General features: G+C 42.3%; 2 protein-coding genes across 15 annotated transcripts in view; one reads left to right on the top strand and one right to left on the bottom strand.

Moving 5' to 3' along the window:
• MTFR2 (mitochondrial fission regulator 2) overlaps positions 1–22,622 on the bottom strand; it is a 240,536-nt gene that overhangs the window by 93,508 nt on the left and 124,406 nt on the right. The window lies entirely within an intron of this gene.
• PDE7B (phosphodiesterase 7B) overlaps positions 1–22,622 on the top strand; it is a 608,116-nt gene that overhangs the window by 510,948 nt on the left and 74,546 nt on the right. For all 13 annotated transcript variants that reach the window (XR_014803076.1, XM_084955411.1, XM_021087558.2 and 10 more), the window contains one exon: positions 8,318–8,401. Coding sequence is in view for 12 of the 13 variants with exons in the window: in XM_084955411.1 (XP_084811537.1) it covers positions 8,318–8,401 (84 nt within the window). In the remaining variant the exon portion in view is untranslated. The remainder of the gene's footprint in view (positions 1–8,317; positions 8,402–22,622) is intronic.

The following is a 22,622-nucleotide window of genomic DNA, read 5'->3' as shown; positions in this document are numbered from 1 at the left end:
CAGGCAGCCACAAGTCTCTTCTCCAAGTCCATGATTTTCTTTTCTGAGGAGATGTTCATTTAAATGTAAAATTATATTAATTTTTTTTTTTGTCTTTTTTTTTGCTATTTCTTGGGCCGCTCCCATGGCATATGGAGGTTCCCAGGCTAGGGGTCCAATCGGAGCTGCAGCCACCGGCCTACACCAGAGCCCCAGCAACTTGGGATCCGAGCCGAGCCGTGTCTACAACCTACACCATAGCTCACAGCAACGATGGATCGTTAACCCACTGAACAAGGACAGAGACCGAACCCGCAACCTCATGGTTCCTAGTCGGATTCATTAACCAGTGCGCCATGATGGGAACTTCTATATTAAATTTTAGCATTGAACATGAAGTGATTTTCTTTCAATTCTACTAACTGAAACATTTTTGTAAGATTACTGGGAAGTCGTTTTAGACCCAGAAATGTCCAAGTTACTTATCTATATAAAATCATAAAGCCTCACAACATTTCTGAGAGAGGGATCCAAACCCAAATATCCCATTGTCTCTAAAAATTAGATTCCTTCTGGCGTATACCGTGTTTACTTATTTCTTTCCCTCTCTTCTAGATTATTAATTATCTGGGTGCCACGATGACATCTTGTGGACCTTTGTGTCCCTTTCCCCACCTACTTTCCAACACTTTGTACTATGTTTTCCATGAGTACTGATCAAATGGAACTAAATTTGTTTCAGGTCTGAGCCTGCCCTAGAACTCACCCCAAAGTTCTACTGCCCTTCCGGATACCTAGCTCTCCAGTGGAGTCTAACTCCCTGTGGTCTAACCAGCTTCTCGTGTCATGTCGTCTGGCACCCCTGTTGTCCTGGGCTTATGGTACTGGCATGAAGCACCAGGATGTGGCTTTCCTCAGGACATAGCTTTTGTACTTAGTTTTATTAACCCTGACCTGCCCAGCAGAAAGAGGAGAAACACAGCCTGGGAGGATCAAGCTGTAGTGATCGCCATTGTGGAGAATGGAGACACTGGCCCCACACAGCAGAGGTGTAGAGAGCAAGGGCTCCCCAGACCACCTGGCTTCTGATTGCCGTTCAGTCATTTACAAGCTCTGTATTCCTCAGCACAATGGGGGTGTTACACATACCTACCTTGGGCAGATTGTTATGGAGACTAAATAAGCTCATACATGTACAGTCCTTTAAAAAGTTCCTAATCTTAAGATTCTCCTAAATAATACCTACTGTCAGGGGGGAGAGAACAGGAATCTCAGAACAGTAACAAAATAAGAGTAATAACTACTAGTCTTTTTTCAAGTGCCTGTGTTGTGCCAGGCAGTGTGTGTATGGGGGCGGGATGGGGGGGAATACGCTTATTAAAAAAAAAAAACAAGAAATTTTGCTTTGGTGAGATTCTGGAAATAAAAAGCATTATCCCAGAACTAAGTGAGCAATATACAAGCTTACACTGGTGTTCTTATTACTTAAGTCAGATCCCAGATCACGTGTTCCCTAAGACGGCTTCCCAGATTATAGCCCTTCTTCTCAATCTTTGCAAGAAGATGTGTTCTTTGTGTACTTTTAAGGTGTTTTGTTTTTTTTTAAAACAGCTTCTTGGAATTCTCTTTAGGCGTTCTTGCCGCTTCTTGTTCAATATCTTTTTTATTAGACTCCTGTGTTCCTAGTGATTGTAGCTCTTTTTTCTCATTTTCCCTCTGTAAAACCATTAAGCTAAAGAATATCTAGTGTGAGTTAAAGCATACCATACCTGCATTTATATAGCACTGCTCTTTACATATTCACTTTTGCAGCATTTAAGCCCCCAAATGCACATTTTTCACAGAGTATTTAATAAATCTAAGCCAAAGTTGCAAGGTCATACAGTATAGGCAATAGAATATTGACTCTAACTTGGTGAAATTTCCCTTTCTCTGATTTTGATATAAAGATCAAAAAGCTTTTTTTAAAAGAGAAGAACGAACTTTTTTCCCATGCAGGGGAAACTTTATACTATTACTTTTGCCAAAAGTGTGGTTTCTGGATGACTAACTCCTGGTTCCTCTGTCTCCTATATACAAAACTCTTTCAGCGATAGCCCAGGAATACACAACTAATGCAGCAGCTCACTGGACGGCTTCTTGGTAGCAGACAGGCCCAGCCTCTCTCAAGAAAGTGAAGCAAAAGATTGAATCTCTCTAGGTGGGAATTCGGGCCTAATCAGCCATCTGAGATCTTCAGGCTCATAGCGATTAGAACAATCCTCTCCGCCCGAGTTACCTAAACTGGCTGCCTGTACTATCCCATAAATCTGTGGCGTGATTAAATTGCACAACCTTTCTCCTCTTTGTTTGGCGAGATAAACATCCTAGGAGAAATAATTCACTTTGTTAATTGAGAGTAGTCATCTGCGTATTTGAAGCTGCCAGCTGCAAGGCAGTGCAGCCTGGTGAACATTCGTGTGCGAGATTTGGGGATCTGGGTTCTCTCCGCTTTCATTTTGCAAGTTTGTGGCAGTGACATGAATTATTAATGTTTAAGGAAGCCCAAAGGAATACCTTTCATGAGAGTTTCCCCTCTTCTGCCATATTTGGGCTGCTCAGTAGCATCTTCCTGACCCTCCCGGGCTTCATCTTCCTCGTTCACTGGGATGCCCTGGGCGTGTCTATCCCGTGGTCCCTGTCACTGTTATCATTATCTTCTTCATTCATCTCCAGTGCAATAGGAGCACAGTAGCTACTGCTGTGTCCCTTTCCTCCCTCTTTTCCCCACCCTGAAATGACCTTGACACCACAACTGGGGCCAGAGTCTGGTTCTCGTCATGTGGCCCGTGTTTCAGCCACTGTAAGTTGTCATCGCTGTCAGAGTCCCCACCCTCTCTGCCAGTTACATAAGAGGCCACATAACATCTGCTCCCTCCCAAGCTTTTATTAAACAGAGACGACCCGAGTGGCCCAGTGGGCAAGAGGTCCCTCCCGGAACCACGTCCCCTGGGAGGGTGAGTGGGGTCTCAGCTCTCTGCCTGTGTTGCCAGCTTAAAATACCCAAGGACGACATGTTATGTTTTCAGCCCGAAGGGGCAAAAGAGAAGCAGCCCTTTCAAAATCAGAATTCCCCTGCTGTTTGTTTCATTTTGGAACACAGTAAGAGCAGACTGAGGACACAACTCTGAGCTGTCAACGCTTCCTACCCTGCTCCCACAGCACCTTTCCCTTGCCAGAAAAAAAAAAAAGCAAACCAAGGGACTGATGAATAGTCAAAATAATTGTTGAGCTTGGATATAAGGCCTTAGGTAAGCAGATGATTGCTTGAGACCACGGGCCAGTAAACCAGTGCCACAGGACGCCACTTACTCTGTTCTTCAGACATCAGCCCAGTGGCCTCTGCTCCACCAGGGACCGTTGTTACTGAATTATTGCTCTCTTCCCACAGCATGTTGAAGCAATTTAGTATCAGAAGGGGCTCATGAAAGCAGGGAGAAGGAGCGATAACTTTCTATATGAGAAACATATACTGAAAAACATTCATTTTTACCATGTTCAAGCTTCGATTAAATAGAATGCTCAAGATATGGAATCTTTGGTTTGTTTCTATTAATATTTCATGTTGCAAAATTTCTAAAGTCCATGGTTAGTCCACATACAGTTGTCCTGCCTCCTGCCTCACCAGTATTCTTAACGTGACTTCATCCTTCCTTAACGCAATTATCTCCTACACCTAAAGGCCATCGTTAAGTCTATGAGTATCTGCTTCCAAGAGTGTAACTGTAGTTACAAGCAGAATAAGCACTGAAATGAAAGCTTTCACATATGGGTTTTGCGATCACATACGTAGTTCATTATTGTGGCTGTTGATTTGCTTTGTTTAGGAATCTTTGTTATCGACTTGCTTTATTGTTATTTGTCTCTTTTTCCCAATAGTGGGGTTGCATCATAAAAATTCTCCTTAATTAAGAGCTTGAGTAAATTTGTTGCCAGGTCGTTTGAGTCTGCTGAATAATACTTGTCATAATTGCTTTCCATTTCTTTGAAAGTAATAGATGCCTTGTTGATCCAGAGCAGGATCGGGGTGTCTTACTTGTACAGCCCATTTCCACTGAAATGTTGTTGGAATCACCAACATCTATCTCATCGAATCTCGAATTCATTAAGGGGGTGGACTCCATTAGTACATAGTTTCCAGACTTCATGATGAATATATACTATTTGGTTTATCAGCAAATAGCAATCAGAACATATATTGTGCTATAAAAAGTTAATGCTTAACTGTTTATACAACTTTTTTATCTTGATAATATAGGAGAATGATTGGTTAAGAACATAGGATTTGGACCCGTTCTGGGTTTGAGCACAAGCTGCCCACTTAAAAGCTCTGAGCACAGACAAAATATCAAATTGCCTTTGGCTTCAGTTTCCTCATCTGTGAATGGTCTAAAAACAGTAATTCCTCCTTCATTGGGTTGTTGGGTAGATGATATGAGATAATGCCTATAAAATGTTCAGCACAGCGTAAGTAGTGAATAACATTATCATGTTATTTTCAGGCACCTTATAATTTCCTTACAACCATCCTGTGAGCAAGGGGAAAATGCTATATAATGCAAATTTAAATGTTAGAAAACTAGACCTCAACGTGGCTTTTGATTTGCCCAGGGTCACCAAAGATGGTGAAATGGTGATCCTCTCAGTAACAGGAGTTCCCTGATCCCTAACCTACCACACTCCCTTAACCCATTCTGCCACCTGGTGCTGTCACCTCCCAGTTTCTCCAAACCTAAGTTCTTACATGTTACTGGGCCACCTCTGTCGTAGATTCTCAGATGGGTTAATGGAATAAACTCTGGCAGAGTCTTTGAAGCCCACAGTGATATTAGACAGATGTTTTCTGGGGAAATCGTGTCATCAGAACTACAAAGTCAGAAGGAACTCTTTGGTAATACTGAGAAGAAAATACGGTGACGTGATTTTCAGTGGTGAGCCTGAAACAAGTAGGAGAAGCCCAAAGGGATGACGCCTCAGGTGAGCAAATCTACAAGCCCAGCCCACTTTTTAGACCAAATGAAGACAGTCTCATCTCTGCATAGGTTGTCAAATCTGCTGTCACTCATAAAATAGAAATTCATTTAAAGGCAGCACTAAGTTCCCTGGTGGCTCAGTGGGTTAAGGATCCCATGTTGTCCCTGCTGTGGGCCAGGTTCCATCTCTGGCTAGGCAACTTCTGCATACTGCAAGTGCAGCCAAAAATAAATAAGTAAATAAAAAATAAAATAAAGGTAGCGCTAAATTTGTTGTAACATTTTAACATTCTGTATTTTCTTGATAAATACGAAAAGCCCAGCTTCTATCATGTAGCTGTTTATGGTTTTTTCACCTTTAAAAGCAAGTGTGCATACCTCATAAGGCCAAAAACCAATGGTATTGAGGAGGGAGCTTTGCCTATGAAGTTTAATAACCTAGATTTAAAGTCTAGTCCTGCTAATAATAAGCTTAAAACACCATAAACTCAGTCAGTCTAGTAAAGTAAATAGACAAATGGATAAAGAAGATATGGCGTGTATATATGTAGTGAAATATTAGTCATAAAAAAGAACACAATTCTAGGAGTTCCTGTCATGGTACAGCGGAAACGAATCCAACTAGGAACCATGAGGTTGCAGGTTCGATCCCTGGCCTTGCTCAGTGGGTTAAGGATCTGGCGTTGCCGTGAGCTGTGGTGTAGGTTGCAGACACGGCTCAGATCTGGCATTGCTGTGGTTGTGGTGTAGGCCAGCAGTTGTAGCTTCGATTCAATCCCTAGCCTGGGAACCTCCATATGCCACAGGTGCAGCCCTAAAAAGACAAAAAGACAACAGCAACAACAACAAAAAAGAACAAAATTCTGCCATTGCAGCAACATGGTTGGGCCTAGAGAATATTATTCTTAGTGAAATAAGTCAGACAGAAAAAGACAAAAACTGTCCACAAAAAATATTACTTATATGTGGAATCTAAAAAAAAATAATACAAATGAATGTACATAGCAAAGCAGGAGACTCACAGATACAGAAAACAAATTAGTGGTTACCAGAGGGGAGGGGGGAGCAGCAAGATAGGGGAATAGGATTAAGAAATAAAAACTGTTACATATAAAATAGATAAGCTATAAGGATATACTGCATAACACAAGGAATTATAGCCATTATCATATAATAACATTTAAAGGCATATAATCTGTAAAAACACCGAATCACTATGCTATATACCTGAATAAAATATAGTATTATAAATCAACTATACTTCAATAAAAATACTACAATTTAGAAACAGTAAATAAAGTCAGTAGATAGCTGCCAAGTGCCTTTAAGGGGCCTGAGTCTGGAGCTGAGGCCAGTAGTGTGAACAGCAGTCCTTTACCTCTTTGCTGAGCCTCTATTTTCTTACCTATAATGTGAGGAGAATAATAGTGACTCTCCTCACAAAGTATAGCGAAGATCTGATGAGAGAAACAAGAAAATAAATATACTGTGATGTCTGTGAAAGTGCTTTGTAAACCCTTTAGAGCGTTATAAACATAAAGTGTTGAAGACAACTCAAGGAGAGGAAAACCCTTCAACTTTTCCCAGTGGCTTTCCTATAGCTATTGACCATCCACCCCCACAAATTTACCAAATGCTAGCATTCTCTTCTTTGATGTCAGATTCTGTTTCTATTTCCTACTGCATTTTTCCATCTCTTTCCCCTCTCCCCCTGCTTTGCTATATTCCATGCATTGTAATGGTCTTTAATATCAATATGGCACTGCAATGTCAGGTTGTACAAAATATTAAATACAGTATAAAATTCAAAGCAAGGACTAGCCCCCGGCCTCACAGCTTGCAATTTATGAGCCCATGTGCACACTAGGTCCATCTCTAAGGGCTATTTTAATCACTGTCAGTTGCCTGGGTTATAGCTAATGGAGGTCTCACCTAGGTCCTGGTTAATTCCAGGAGTTAATGACAGAAGACTGCTCTTCCTCTCCACTTGGAGGCCCTAGTGCCTCCTGTCTGGGAAGCGAGATTTATGGAAGAGGACACGTTACTCCTAGAATTGAAACCTTCCCCAGTACAAGTCTTCCAAAAATATATTAGGTCTCATGTATTTTTACCTCTTCTCTGATTCCATAGTCTATGTACTAGTTGATGAATTTGGTCTTGCTCTCTTTTTTTTTTTTTTTTCTTTCATTTTTGGCCACCCCACAGCATACGGAGTTTCCAGGCCAGGATCAGATCTGAGCTTCAGCTGCAACCTAAGCCACAGCTGTGGCAGTGCCAGATCCTTAACCCACTGTGCTGGGCCAGGAATCAAACCTTTGTCCTAGCACCCCCAAGACACCGCCAATCCCATTGCACCACAGTGGGAACTCCTCTTGCTATCTCTTCTGGTCAGGAGAAGACATTCACTTCAAGTCTGCTGCCAGACAACAGACAAAGCTCTATGGAGAAATGCAGAACTCATAATATGCATGATCTCTGCTTTGCCCTTGTGTAGAAGGAAGTGAACCTAGCATTTATTGCCAGGCAGTGAATGATTGATTCTCCAACCAATTACACCTCAAAGTGAGGCAACTGGGGCTCAGAGAAATAAATTTATCAAGTTCACAAAGGCAGCAAGTGCCTGAACCAGGGTTTTCCGTGGTCTACGTTATTCTAAAGTCTATGAGAAATGTTTCCACTCTACTTCATCACTTCCCTTAATCAGGGAAGGTGAACACAGACATTAAAGGAAACCTACATATGAGTAAGTCTTAGAAACTCCACAGCCTTATAGGTGCAAAGGAGACCAAGTGTCTGAAGTATCAGAGCTGGAGTGGCCCTGATCTGAGCAGCTTTAAAGCAGATCAGTGATAAAACCTGATAAACAAGGAAGGTGGATACCAGCCAGAAAAAAAAAAAAAAAAAGTGCTAGAACCAAGGGAAATAGCACTGTAGGCCATTAAAACTTCTAATTAGAATAAAAGCTATAATCCCAGCACACAATTTGTCCTCTAGATTAAGATGCTTCCATCTTTATGGCGCTAGGAAGAACAAAAAGACTATGGGAACTCTGTAAATTACCAAAATGTTCACAGACCACCCCCGCTTCCAGGCAGATGTCAAGGAGTGCTGCTTCATTTGTAGAGTATTGTCGAGTTCATTACGCTCAGTTTTCATTAACTGTGTCCCTTTCCACATAGTGCTGTCTTCAACAAGGTGAATGGGATCATTTTTCTCCTGATATCTGGTGTCGGTTCCAGGGACATAAGTGGGTAAGAGGATTTACAGAGGAAAAGTGAATACGCTTGGCAACGTTTTCAAACATTTGTTTGGATTTTGTTTTCTAGGAGATGTACGACTGAGGGGTCAGACGGGGGTTCCTGCTGAACGCCGTGGCTCCTACCCATTCATCGACTTCCGCCTACTTAACAGTGAGTAATCAAGAGTACCTGGAAAGGAACACACGTTTCCTTTAAAAAAATCCTCACTTCCCTCTGAACTTCAAAACCCTCGGAGGTCTGCGGTCCTTCCTCCATCTCTTCCCCTCCCAATTGCAAATTAACCCTTGGTCTTTAAATTTCCTTAGTAGCCAAGCTTCCGTGAGGGTCCAGTGAAATCATGCCAGCTTTAAAAATGTGAATCTGAAAAACAGTGAAGCCCTATCCAAGGGAGCTATTCCTTTCTTTATCCAGAAGGTTCTTTCCACCTTCAGCCAAGGCTAGACTAGATGAGGTTCTATTTTATTTTGAAAACCCCACAGGGAAACCTACTTTACAGCTGCCCTTAGTAACTACTCATTATCTAATTCTCTCTTCTTGATCCACTCTAAGCTTCTGAAGTCCATGCTTGCATTCCTGGGAAACTTCACCCTGGCCAAGTGCTTTCAGTCTGCACTTGTTGCCTCCTCCATTATGATGACCTCGGAAGTTCATGTATTTCTACCCATCCCCTTCCTAAACTATTCCTCGTTGGGAGTTTGGCTCAACCTCTGGTTCATAATTCTCTTGATCTCAAGTTCCTTTGGAGGCCCAAATCAGTGTGAGCAGTGACCTCTCCAGCTTACATGTCTTGTAATTATCACAACCCTCTTTCACTTTGGACTTGTGGGGCAGGTGGTGAAGCAAGCAGATCAATTGCACAATTTGCTGCAAAGTTTTCAATATTTGGTTCTCATATCATTTCCCAGCCATAAATTTCAAAGTGCTAGGTGTACCCACAAAGTATGACTTTCCTTTGGCATAAACAAGTTCAACTCAAGAAGTAATCTGGTTTACCTTGACCCCTGAAAATTGCTAGGAGAAATTGGAACTTACTGTTTATGATCCTTAGATCCTCCAAAGGCCAATAAAGGGTGGATATGCTTGTATTTATGGCTTGTTAACCCCCCATGTCTGTGTGCAATATCTGTTTTTTCTGCTCTTTCAGAGGTAGACTTGGCGTGACTCTTTTCATACTCCCCCCACCTCTAAGACCCCCCCAAAAAGTGCATTTTAGAAGATAAAATCAAGTCACTTGACCAATGCAATATTAATTACAGCCCATGGGGAGCTCTGCTGGTCTCTTACCTCTCCTTATAAGCCTGAATGGAAGTGACCCCTTTGACTGCTTCTAGACTGTATGGATTTCCAGGCCCCAGGCACAGGGTTCCACCAAGCAGGGTGGGGATGAGAAAGGGTCCAAATCACTATCTCACATACCGAGGGTCAGAGGCAAAAATAGCAGAAAAGGCCTCTTTTCAGTAGTAAATGAGATGTTATATCCTGGTTTCTAATATAAGGCATGAGCAAATTAGGAGCTATTTCTCATGATACTTCTAAAGCTCCAAATGATAAAGTCTTTTTTTTAATCCATCCTAGTGTTAATATTACAGCATCGACTGCTAATGATGGTTATCTTTGCAGGTGAGATGATGGAAAATTTACCTGTCTACATCGTAGGTTTCTGTAACACTTGGCTTTTCTTCATTGTTTTATTTTTTAAGCTAAAAAAACTGGAAAACATATAAAATTTAAACAGAAACTCAATGCAGATAATATTTCACTGTTATAGTATTCACAATATAATAGATTATCTGTAAACAGGTGCCATCCTGTCATCCCTCTGCTGCAGATCCTCCAGGAACTTTCAAGTACCGGGCCTTAACCCTAGCCTCCTTCTCCTGACCTAGGATGCGCTCTCACCTCCATCCCCACTTCACCTCACCTGTTGCTCATGGAGTGACCATCCTGTAATTCTCTTTCTCCTCTGCTCAGCACTCCACTCTGGACAACTCTTTCGCTCCTATCTCTTCATCAGTATATCTCTATCCTATGCTAGGGCAACATGAAGTTACTGTATTTTCTTGTACAAATGGTCTCAATTTTTTTTTTTTCCTAACTGTAAAAAACCACATCCTTAGATAGACGGCAAGATCCTAAAGGACATTCTCTTTATAGTTACTGACCTCTCAGTAACTCCTGTTAACGTCCCCAATAAAATAAGTTGTAGTAAATAATTATGTCAGTCATCCTCTTCATTGAACCGAATAGCTTAACTAGAACTAAAGCCCCTTGAGAGTCCGCCTCATTTGTGGTACTTCCCGTTCCATTGTCTGATGCTTCCATATATCTTGTTAGTGAGTTGAAACTAGAGCCAGTGACATTACTGTGCTCACTCTCCATAGTTTCTTAACTTAATCTACAATGAAAGCAGCTTGTCACCAAAGAGCAGCAGATGTGTGGATGTCTGTGTTATGTAGAGTCACATAAGATATAATATCTATGTCCTATCTCCTACTGTTCTATAGTATGCAGTCTACTTAATTCTGTTTCGTCACTTGCATGTCCTCGTTGTGGTTTGCCTGAGTTGTTAGTAGGCACTTTCTGCCTAAAGGGGAACATCTTAAATATGACTTTATAAAAATTTTTAAATAAATCCCCAAGAATAATTTGAGATTTCTTTCTAAAACTTTTAGTTTTCCCAACTGATTCCAATTCTACACGATAAACACAAACTATTTTCAAGTGGTATTTATAACATTTACCTTAATTTTGAGTTTTTTCCAGCTATAGGCACAGACAGACTATGATTTCATTTTCCTCAGGTACTTGCAGTCCTGCACACTCTCTCAAGGTAGAATCTAATCTAGGACATTTTATAAACCACTTATAGGAAACCCTGAATCAACAGAGCCCCGTTTGCCTGTGTCTGCATCCCTCCAGACCTTCCTCCTGAAAAGCTTAGTGAGGAGTTCCCACCATGACTCAGTGGGCTAAGAATCTGACTACAGTGGTTTGGTTCGCTCTAGAGGTTCTGATTTGATTCCTGGCCTGGCCTAGTGGGTTAAAGGATCCGATCTTGCAGCAGCTGTGGCTTGGATTCAGTCCCTGGCCCAGGAATTTCCATATGCTGCTGGCCATAAAAGAATAAATAAATAAAAACAAAAGGCTTAGTGAATCCTACTGGCTGCCATTTGCTGTCCAAAGTGTTCCTGGCTGCTTACCTTCTACACCTACCTCAGCTACGCCTTGAGTGGCTGAAAGCAGAAGCGAAAAATGTACACTGTGTATCAAGACCCATTGAACTTCTCCATGGGCCCTATTAACCACAGCCCAAATCTGTCTTGGCGAGACAGAAGATGTCAGAATTCATATCTAAAATAACTCCCCCTCTATCAGAACACAGTTTCTGGGCATTAAAACAGAGAACTAGAGCAGGGATGAGCAAACAACACTAATGCCCCAAATCTGCGTCCCTATGTGACTGTTTTGTCAACAAGATTTTATTAAAATACAGCCATGCCCATCCATTTATGTGTTGACCATAGCTACTCTCACCCTGCAGTGGCAGAGTAGTTGCAACAAAGACCACCTGGCCCACAAAGCCCAGAATACTTAGTAGATGGCCCTTTATAGAAAGACGTTAGCAACCTTTAAGTTAGATTTGTAATTGGGGTGAAATGGTTCATGCCATCTCTAGAGGCACATTCAGTCCAGTCTGTTTTCTTTTGTTAATGTCATTTTTTTCTTTTCAATTCCCAGTTCCATCACATTTTAAGAATGGGCTCATATTAACCAAATTTATGTGCAATAGAAATATAAACAGAAAGAGATATTCCCTTACTGATCCAGATTTTAAACTCCACAATTATAATTTCTAAATGCACAAATGTTCTTCTGCAGGAGGTGTCTCTTTCCCCATATTTTTGAGGGCATAGTATTACCATGCTCATGTGCCTATCATCTACATATAAGGTGACAATATATACCTAGTTTGCCTGAGATAGTCCTAATTTGCACCTGTTGTCCAGGCATACTTATTAATAATGCCATTTCTGGAGTCCCATTGTGGCTCAGCAGAAACGAACCCAACTAGTAGCATCCATGAGGATGCAGGCTTGATCCCTGGTTCCGCTCAGTGGGTTAAGGATCCAGCATTGCCCTGAGCTGTGGTGTAGGCTGAAGACACAGCCCAGATCTGGCATTGCTATGGCTGTGGCATAGGTCAGCAGCTGCAGCTCCAATTCAACCCCTAGCCTGGGAACCTCCATAGACCACAGGTGCAGGCCTAAAAAGCAAAAACAAAAAATAATAATAATAATGCCACTTCTCAATTCCCAAAATATCCTGGTTTGGACAATAAATTACAAGGCCAATGGATTATGTAGTTTTTCCCACAAAGGAGAACTCCAAGACAACATCTCTCATATGTCACCTGTAATCTGGGAATAAAGATCCGAAAATCCTCCTCATAAGAAATCCTTCCAGATCAATAGAAATATGTGAGATAAAATTACCTGTTAATGGCTAGTTTCATTTCCTGCATATACTTTATATGGTTTAGAAAAGAGGTATCTATATGAATTTCTAGAAGTTTCTCTGGATAAGTAGCAGGAAACTGTAGCTTCAACACCTTTGGGTGGGACACAGGAATCATAGCCTCTTAAAGAAGAGAGTCATCTTGACACTGAAGCATGGGGGAAGGGCAGAACAGAGTGAGGAAGAAAGGGTGACCGCTACTTTTATTGTATATGAAGTTCTAAAACAGAGAACTGGAGGAGAGCAGGAGGGATGAGAATGTCATGGCTCATATTATCTCCATGCCAAGTTCCTACATACTTATTTCATTTACTAACTTTGTTTGAGCGGAAACAAGAGAGAAAAAAATGTAGAGGAAAGTGTTCAGAACGATGAGTGGCCACAGTGGTGAATGTCACAGAAGCAGTGACAATTTTCTGCAAAGCAGGTGGCTCCAGTGACCCCATCTACATCTCTGTCTTCTGGCTTAATATAATCAGGAGCCTGAGTAGATAATGACTAGGTGGAGTTGTTCCCGTGGCAACCATTTCAGAGCAACAAGATGTGACTTCCACCCTTGCTCAGCAAAGTAAGTGACATACAAAGCAAACATTCCCAGTGACTGTGGAGCTTGAGGGAAAGAAGGAACATCATTGGCTAGAGGTTTTAAGGCACCAAATATCAGCTGCCACTGAGAGCCTGGAGCTCCAGACCAGCCCCCAGGCTGTGCGGTAGTAGGTTAATTGGCTATTTGGCTTTTCCTGTCGGTTAATTTGATAATCTTGATATTTAAAGTTCTGTTCTTCCAGATCTGCCTCTCCAAGTGGGGCCATTTTAGCTGCACAAGCATGAGGTAATTTTAGTAGAGCTACAAAAATTTTTTCCTTTGCTTATTATGTCCAAAATAGAGCTAACATTTACAAACATAGATATATTAATGAAGAAGTGACCCAGAAACTCAAATGCTTTTTTAAAAGCTTCCGTCTAAACATATTACACCCTGCAGAAATACGAAATACACTCACAAAAGGACGGTCAACCACAAGCCACCCAGCCTATACAAACCATCTGGTGCTAAGTGATAGCCGCATCTTAAAGACGGAGAAACTATTTGATTACAAACCCCATTTTCTAAGAGAGAATTTGTAGCAGATGGTGACAGCCTTCCAGTAATTTTCTGAAAGATAACTTTTAACATTACCTGTGAGAACAACACAAAATGTAAAGAACCTAGACTAAAATGTGACCGGTGAGATGTTGTTTAGGGTGCAAACTCGCTACTAAAAGATAAACAGGTTCTGAGGATGTAATGCCTAGCACAGTGATTATAGTCAACAATACTGTATTGCATAATTCAAAGTTGTTAACTGTTCTTAGCACAGAAATGAAATTGTAACTGGGTGAAGGGGAAGAGGTATCGGTTATCGCTCTGGTGGTAAATCATATTGTGTATATAAAGGTATCAAATTAACCTGGTGTACACCTCAGACTTACACAGTGTTATATATTGTCGTGTCTCAATTTAAGAAAGAAAGAGGAAGAAAGAAACAAACAAACAAACAAGAAAAGTTCAAGGAGTTCCTATTGTGGCTCAGTGGGTTAAGAATCCGACAAGTATCCATGAGGATTCAGGTTCAATCCTTTGCCTTGCTCAGTGGGTTAAGGATCTTCGCTGCCACAAGCTGCGGTGTAGGTTGCAAATGCAGCTCCAATCCAGTGTTGCTGTGGCTCTGGTGTAAGCTGGCAGCTGCAGCTCCAATTTGACCTCTAGCCTGGGAACGTCCATATGTTGCACGTGAGGCCCTAAAAAGAAAAAGAAAGGAAGAAGTAAAGAACGAGAGGAAGGGAGGAAGGAAGGGAAAATTAAAAAGAGAAAATAAAAACATCCTTTAAAAAACACATTACAGTGATTTGAAAGAAGCCATGCTCAGGAGTTCCCGTCGTGGCACAGTGGTTAATGAATCCGACTAGGAACCATGAGGTTGCGGGTTCAGTCCCTGCCCTTGCTCAGTGGGTTAAGGATCCGGCATTGCTGTGAGCTGTGGTGTAGGTTGCAGACGCGGCTCAGATCCCACGTTGCTGTGGCTCTGGTGTAGGCCGATGGCTACAGCTCCAATTCGACCCCTAGCCTGGGAATCTCCATATTCTGTGGGAGCGGCCCAAGAAATAGCAAAAAGACAAAAAAAAAAAAAAAAAAGGAAGCCAAGGAAGCCGTGCTCAGAGGATAATATCCCACCAGCACAAAACCAGTCTCCCAGCCCCCTGCTCCCCAAGCAGAGAAGGAGGCACTGGTTGGGATGAGCTCAGACTTCTCCAGGGCCAAGGTAACACCCCACAGTTCTGAAGTTCAATATTTGACTTTCACTGAAGAAAGGCAAGGCATTGGTTGTGGTTGTGGTGCCTTCTGACTCACCTGGAACATACTCCATCACGGGCACTCCCGGTTTCTGGCTGCAGGCTTCCCAGCACTTCAGATGCGGAAGTGCCAGACCAGCAGGATGGTTAGCCACTGAAATTCACTGCACTGCAGAAGGCAGCACTGATGGTGTCCTCTCTGTTTCCCTTAGCCCCTGTCACTGTTCACTACTGGCCATCAGTGGAGTGCCTCCTAGGGTAAGCAGTACGCCAGGAGCCAAAGATACAAAGATGGGTGAGACAGAGCCACTGCTCCAAGGAATTTACAGAGATATAAGCAGTACATTTCGATGCGATATGATACATCTAATAATACCTGCATATAGAATAAGGGCACACGTATGTCTAAACAGGATGCAGGGGTGAGAGGGAGAAACTCTGGGAAAGTTAGAAAAGGGAAAGATTAACTCTGTCTTGGGAAATGAGAGAAGGCTTTCTGGAGGAACAAAAACATGAGCGGTTCCAACACAATGATGGTGTGAAGGAGGGCTGCACACTGAGGCCAACGTTCTGAAATATGCTTCAAGACCTAAAGAAGCAAGAGTTCCCGTTGTGGCCCAGTGGCAACAAACCCAACTAGTATCCATGAGGATATGGGTTCGATCCCTGGCCTTGCTCAGTGGGTTAAGGATCTGGCGTCGCTGTGAACCGTGGTGTAGGTCGCAGATGCAGCTTGGATCCCAAGGTGCTGTGGCTGTGGCACAGGCCAGAAGTCACAGCTCCGATTTGACCCCTAGCCTGGGAACTTCCATATGCCATAGGTGTGCTTCCCCCCCCCCCCAAAAAAAAAAAACCCTAAGGAAGCAGGAAAGAGATGTCAGCCAGTCTACTCAACTAGATTTAAATGTTATTGGAGAATGGAGCATTTCAATAGAAGCCAAACAGAGAAGGAGAGATGATTCAGTATCTCCAACTGTCTGGGGAAAACCATATTCAAAAAGAGATAGTTTCACCCTCTAAAGCTACAACTGGAACTAGCCCTTGCCTTCTAGTAACCTGGCTGATGTCATGTAACAAATTTATTTTTTATCTGAGTGATGAAAAACAGAGAATTGAATCATTGTGCCCATTGTTTCCTCTGGGTTATTATCCATTCATTCAACAAACACATACGCTATGCCAAGCAGGCCATGAGGCCAGTGTGCCCTGAGCCACACCAATAACCGTGGGGCTGAGAGAGCCTTTTATGTGATGGCTAGCTCCTGTTTCAGACAGCAGTGGACTGGAGTCTGCCAGACATATCAGACACAAATATCTGAATAATTCCTTTCTAGTCAACAGGGACTGGGGGGTAGCCGGGAACCTACCACATCCTGTCCCAGGGCTGAAGATTCTGAGTTCTCATTAACAGGAAACTTTGAGATAGTCCTCTACCCTCAAAGACCTAACAACCGCATTAGATGGATAAGACATACACATTAAACCACGAACCATACAAAAGCATAAATAACTTAGTTCTTAAATAATTGTCACGGGGAGTTCCCATTGTGGCACAGTGGAAACGAATCCAACTAGTATCCATGAGGATGCAGGTTCGATCCCTGGTCTTGCTTAGTGGGTTGGGGATCTAGCATTGCTGTGAGCCGTGGTGTAGGTCGAAGATGTGGCTCAGGTCTGGCATTGCTGTGTCTGTGACATAGGCCGTAGATGTAGCTCCGATTCAACCCCTAGTCTGGGAACTTCCATATGCCGCAGGTGCGGCCCTGAAAAGCAAATAATAATAATTGTCATGGACAGTGAATCAGAGTCAAGAGAAGGCAGAGATGACTGAACAGAAGAGGACTTTATGGTCTTGTGCTGAAATCTGAAAGACAAGGCAGAGTGTTGACTGGTTCAGGAATTGCCTAGCAGTGAGACTGAGCTGACATATGGGAGACATTAAGTCACTAAGTAGGAAGAAGGTCCAAAAAGTAGTAAAGTATGTTGACTAGAGAGAAAATGAAAAGGCTCGGAATGCCAAGATAAAGAATTTGAACTTGATTCATTAAGCAATGAGAATCACCAGAGGATTTTAAGGAAAACATGGATAAAATAGTGTTTCAGGCAATTAAGTAACATCCATATGTTAGGACAAACAGATCCAATGAATCAAAAGAAATATAGTCAGGTGGCTGACTCTGATGGCAGCAGAGAAATAAAGGTATAAATTTAGAGATGGCATGGAGAAGAGGAGACAACACACGCTGATATTAAAGACTAGGCATTGGAGAGGTTGGTCTGGGCATCTGAAAAACTGGAGACAAAGTCAACAGTGAGGAAAGGAGCAGGGGATGGGAAAAAGATGGTGTGCTTAGTCGGGACAAGTTGTTTGCAGGCGAGTCAGGTGGAAATACCCAGGAGCAAACTGGAAGTGAGGGATTGCAGTACAGCTGAGAGAGGCCTGTTTTGGAAGCTCCACTTGGGAATCACCTCCATCCATGAACCATATGGCTGGAATAGGCATCTCCATGAACCATATGGCTGGAATAGGCATCACAAAGTCAATGACTGCTTTGTTCCCGTGCTCGTAGAGTGTCACTTTGTAATAAGCTTGAGTTAGCAGCCGATGAGAAAGCCCACAAAGAAGGTAGGTTCACCAGCAATGCATTTTCCCTGGTGAGAAACGATTCAGGCACCACAGTTCAGACACCACCCCAACCCTCTCCCCTCATGGATTCTATTGTCAGAGCCCAGAGGCTTTGCTAATTCGCCTGAATACTGCACAGAGAAATGGCAGTTCTACTGCAGCATTTCTCTGGGTAATACCCTAACCCACTCAGAGTATTTCTGGCATAGTGGCTTCTTTGGATTTCTGGAGACAGTAGAGAGGGAAGCAGGAGTAAGTAAAGTTTCTTTTGACTGAAGTTTCCCTCTGAGTCACTGAGCCAGAATGACTTGTTTGTTAAATAAAATTAAAGTCAACCTCTTACCCAGAAGCCAGCACAGCTGATCTCTTATGACTTTATTAATAAACAGAAGGAAGGGTTATGTCCTCTTATTGCTGCCCCATTCTCAAAGTTTCAGAAGACCTAAAAGTCTCGCTGTGATCCCCATTTAACTCTATAGATGAAAAAAATAGTGTTTCCATCCTTAAAATCTTTTGCATGTTTCTCTACTGAGATCTCAGGGTGAAAACACAGGATGGCGATCTTGTTTTCTTTCTCACTGGCTCACCAAATTGCCTTGGGGCACCCGGGTGATTTATTACTTATAAGTAACCTTAGGAGGGAGGGCAGTGGAACCCACGCCTGAGGAAAGTGGCAACAATTACAGAGGAAAGTCCCAAGGGAAGGTGACCATTGTCACTGCACCTAACAACGGCCACCACGACAGCATTAACATGGGAGGTGCTTGATCCCAGGCCTAGGCTGCAGGCAGCTGGCTGTGGAACCCTCTCGGGCAAGGCTCCCCAAGGTTGTAGTCTCCCAAGGCCAAGAAGCACAGGAGGGCTACTGTGAGCACCAGAAATAAGAAGCCTTCCCACGCCTGCAGGCTGCTTCTCCGCCGAGTCCGCAGTAGCTGCCCACCCTGTGCCCCACGCACACCAAACCATGGTCAACAGAGGAGGCTGACGGAAAGACCATGTGCTTTCAAGTCAGACCTGGGTTTGAATCCTACATCTTTTGTGAGCGTGAGAAAGATACCCAAGCTACTTACTGTCCACATTTCTGGAAGGACACTGTAACACCAGCCTCAGTGGGTCAAGGGGAGAGGTAAATGACATCCATGTGTGCAGCAGCCCGTCTGACTCTTAATAGGTCCTCAAAAGATGTAGTAGAACTTTGGTTGGACCCACGGGCTTCTGCTGAGTACACCCATCCCCAGCCACCTCTTCTCCTAGGAGACACCTGCAGTCCTCCCTCAGTAGCCACAGGGGATTGGCTCCAGGAGACACACCCCGCCCCGCCCCGCCCCACCCCATGTGAATACCAAAGTCCATGAACTCGCAAATCCCTACAGTCTGCCCTGCATATCAGCGGGTTCGGAACCCACAGATACAGAGAGAGGACTGTATTCACTGCTCAAGCCCTGGCCCAGCATTACCATCTTCATGAAGCTTCCTTCAACCCTCCAGGGATCTAACAAATTATTCCTGCTTCTGTGCTCTTACAACATCTCCAAGAAAGCAGCCATCACACTGCAACTTCAAATTTTTTGAACCTGAATCTGTGGACAGTATATTTTCAAAATCATCCTGGGGTGATCTGATGCAGCAAACCCAAACCTTCCATGAGTGTTTGGGAACCCCTGATACAGGCCAGCTGTGCCATATGCATATTGCATCAAAAAATAATAATAATAATGGGTGTGTGGAGCCCGTTCTAGACACAGCTTAACATCTCTGCACAGATTGACTCATTCAATGTCCACAAGATCCCTATGCCATAGGCACTACTGTTTAAAATGAGGAAGTGGAGGCCCAAACAGGAGAAAGAACTCACCCAAGAAGTAACCTGTTAGCCACAATTCAAAGCCCCAGAATACAAGGTCAGGGCACAAGTTCCTAACCATCACATAATGGAATATAATTCTCCTTTATATATGAATGTTAATGTTCAAAGGTGATATACATATGCAATGCCGTCCTTTTAAGTGCCCGTTACTCATACTAAATATTCTTCTTACATTATAGTAGCTATTTTTTTAACAGCACATTTAGATTATTCCCTTTCTGGTATGAAACAGCTTCATTATCCTTGAACAGATATTTCTATAACTTTACAAGAAATGTATAATTATACACGTAAATACTAGATATTGCCACTTTTCAGCTCTTTTTTCAATATCCTACTGTTCTGGCACATTGCTCGTTTCACCTGACCTTGTGTTCTTTGATAAGAAAGACAAGGGTGTGGTGGTGACAACTCAGGACATTTGTCAACTGTCCCCCAGAAGAAGGAAATGGAATCACTATTGTGACAAATTTAAGTCAGATTTGAGGCTGCCACCGGTTGCTCTAATTTTTCTCAAGGGGAGTTGGTTATTTCCTGTCATGCAAGCTGTGTCGTTGAAAGACAATTTCTCAAAATGTTTATAACACATTAAGTAAAAAGAAGCAGGATACAAATTGTGTATCTTAAAAGAAGATCTCATTTATGTTTTTAAAAATACACCAAAATTTTAACAGGGGTTATTTCTAGATGATTATCATTGCCCTTTTTCTGTTTTTCTATTTGTTATACCATATGTGTGTACTCCTCTTATTATTTTATTTTATTTTATTTTATGTTATTTATTTTTGTCTTTTCAGGGCTGCACCTGCGGCATGTGGAGGTTCCCAGGCTAGGGATTGAATCGGAGCTGTAGCCGCCGGCCTACACCACAGCCACAGCAGTGCAGAATCTGAGCCGCATCTGTGACCTACGCCACAGCTTACCGCAATGCCGGATACTTAACCCACTGAGCAAGGCCAGGGATCGAACCTGCCACCTCACGGTTCCTAGTTGGATTCGTTTCTGCTGCGCCACGACGGGAACTCCTGTACTCCTCTTATATTCAGGAAAAAAATGAAATTTTACTAAAAAGAAAAAAACTCAGTATTGAAATAGAATCTTTACCTTTTTTCCCAAATAAAGTCATAAAATGTATTGAAATAGAATCTTTACCTTTTTTCCCAAATAAAGTCATAAAATGAAGTTGTAGCCGTGGCCCAGAAAACATTATTGACTGGGCTCTCTTGGAAAACTGACTAGAAATTATGAGGTTGGTAGTTATTGAAGCTATATATGATACCTCACAATGATGGCTTGCCCTTTAAAGATAAAGTTTATTCTAAAGAGCATGAAACCGGAGTTCCCACTGTGGAGCAGAAGAAAGAAATGTGACTAGTATCCATGAGGATGTGGATTCGATCCCTGGCCTCACTCAGTGGGCCGGGAATCCAGCATTGCTGTGAGCTATGGAGTAGGTCCCAGATGTGAATCACATCGCTTGTTGTGTGGCTGTGGCATAGACTGGCAGCTGTAGCTCCAACTCAACCCCTAGCCTGGGAACTTCCATATGCCATAGGTGTGGCCCTAAAAAGCAAAAAAAAAAAAAAATTTAAATAGAAAAAAATTTTAAATAAAAACAAAGAGCATGAAACTAAATTTCTAATTCATATTGAAATGACATTCTAGGAGTTTCCTTGTGGATCAGCCTGTTAAGGATCTGGCATTGTCACTTCAGTGGTTTGGGTTGCTGCTTTGGCACAGGTTCAGTCCCTGGCATGGGAACTTCCACATGCTGTGGGCACAGCCAAAAATTTAAAAAATAAAATAAACAGCACTTTACATTTGACAAAGCTTTTAAATGAAAGCACCCAAGATATTGTTCAGCCTAATTTCTCAGCTTTATAAGAAAAAAACAAACAAAAAACAAAGAGGCCAAGTGACTGCAAGATAGTGAAAGAGTTAAGATCTAGGGTTCAGGCCTTTTGACATTGTTTTTCCACTCAGTCACATCACCTTCCTTATTTAAACATTACGTTAAAGATAGAAAACAGTATGGTGGTACCCCAGAAAACTAAATATAGAGCCACCATATGATCCAGCAATCCCATTGCTGGACATATATCCAGACATAACTTTCATTGAAAAAGATACATGTACCCCTATGTTCACAGCAGCACTATTCATAATAGCCAAGACATGGAAACAACCTCAATGTCCAATGGCAGATGAATGGATTAAGAAGCTGTGGTACATATATACAATGGAATATTATGCAGCCACAAAAAGGACAAACCAATGCCATTTGCAGCAACACGGATAGAACTAGAGACACTCTTATAGTAAATGAAGTAAGTCTGAAAGAAAAAGACAAATATATGATATCACTTACTTGTGGAATCTAAAATATGGAACAGATTGTCCTATCTAAAAAGGAACAAACAAATTAAAACAAAAAAAACAACAAAACAGATCTTGGCCAAAGAGAGCGGACTTGAGGTTCTCAAGGGAGAAAGGGGAAGGAGTGTGATGGATGGGTATTTGGGGGATTTTTGGAGTTACACTGTTACATTTGGAATGGATGGGCCATGGGACCCTACTGTACAGCACAGGGAAGTGTGTATGATGGGGTCACTTTGTTGTACAACAGAACTTGATGAAACATTGTAAATCAACTACACATTAATAATAAAAATAATAATAATTTAAAAAGTGAAAAAAAAAGATATATGTCACTTTCAATGGGAGGAAAGATAAAACAAGGATTCCCCCTGAAGGTAATGGGTTTGGATTCTGGCAGCAGCAGTTGCCTAGACTTCTCTGTCCTCCAACTTTCTGGGCTATAAAAGGATTAGAGTACATACCTCACAGGGTAATTATGGAAAGTACTGAGTAAATATGTGTGAAGTGCTAGCACAATACCCATTACCCTACAGATCCTCAAGAAATGTGGACTCGGATTATTACTGTTATTCACATTCCTATTTCCCTAAGACCATATGGGAGAAGCACTTGTGAGAAGAGTATACAATACTCAGCACATGTGACTTATA

Source organism: Sus scrofa, chromosome 1 (genome assembly GCF_054392235.1).
Source record: "Sus scrofa isolate SSC_HxYL_T2T_F1_AM1 chromosome 1, Sscrofa_HxYL_maternal_Yorkshire_Landrace_v2.0, whole genome shotgun sequence".
NCBI classification, from domain to species: Eukaryota; Metazoa; Chordata; class Mammalia; order Artiodactyla; family Suidae; genus Sus; species Sus scrofa.
This window is presented reverse-complemented; position numbering and strand designations above follow the sequence as displayed.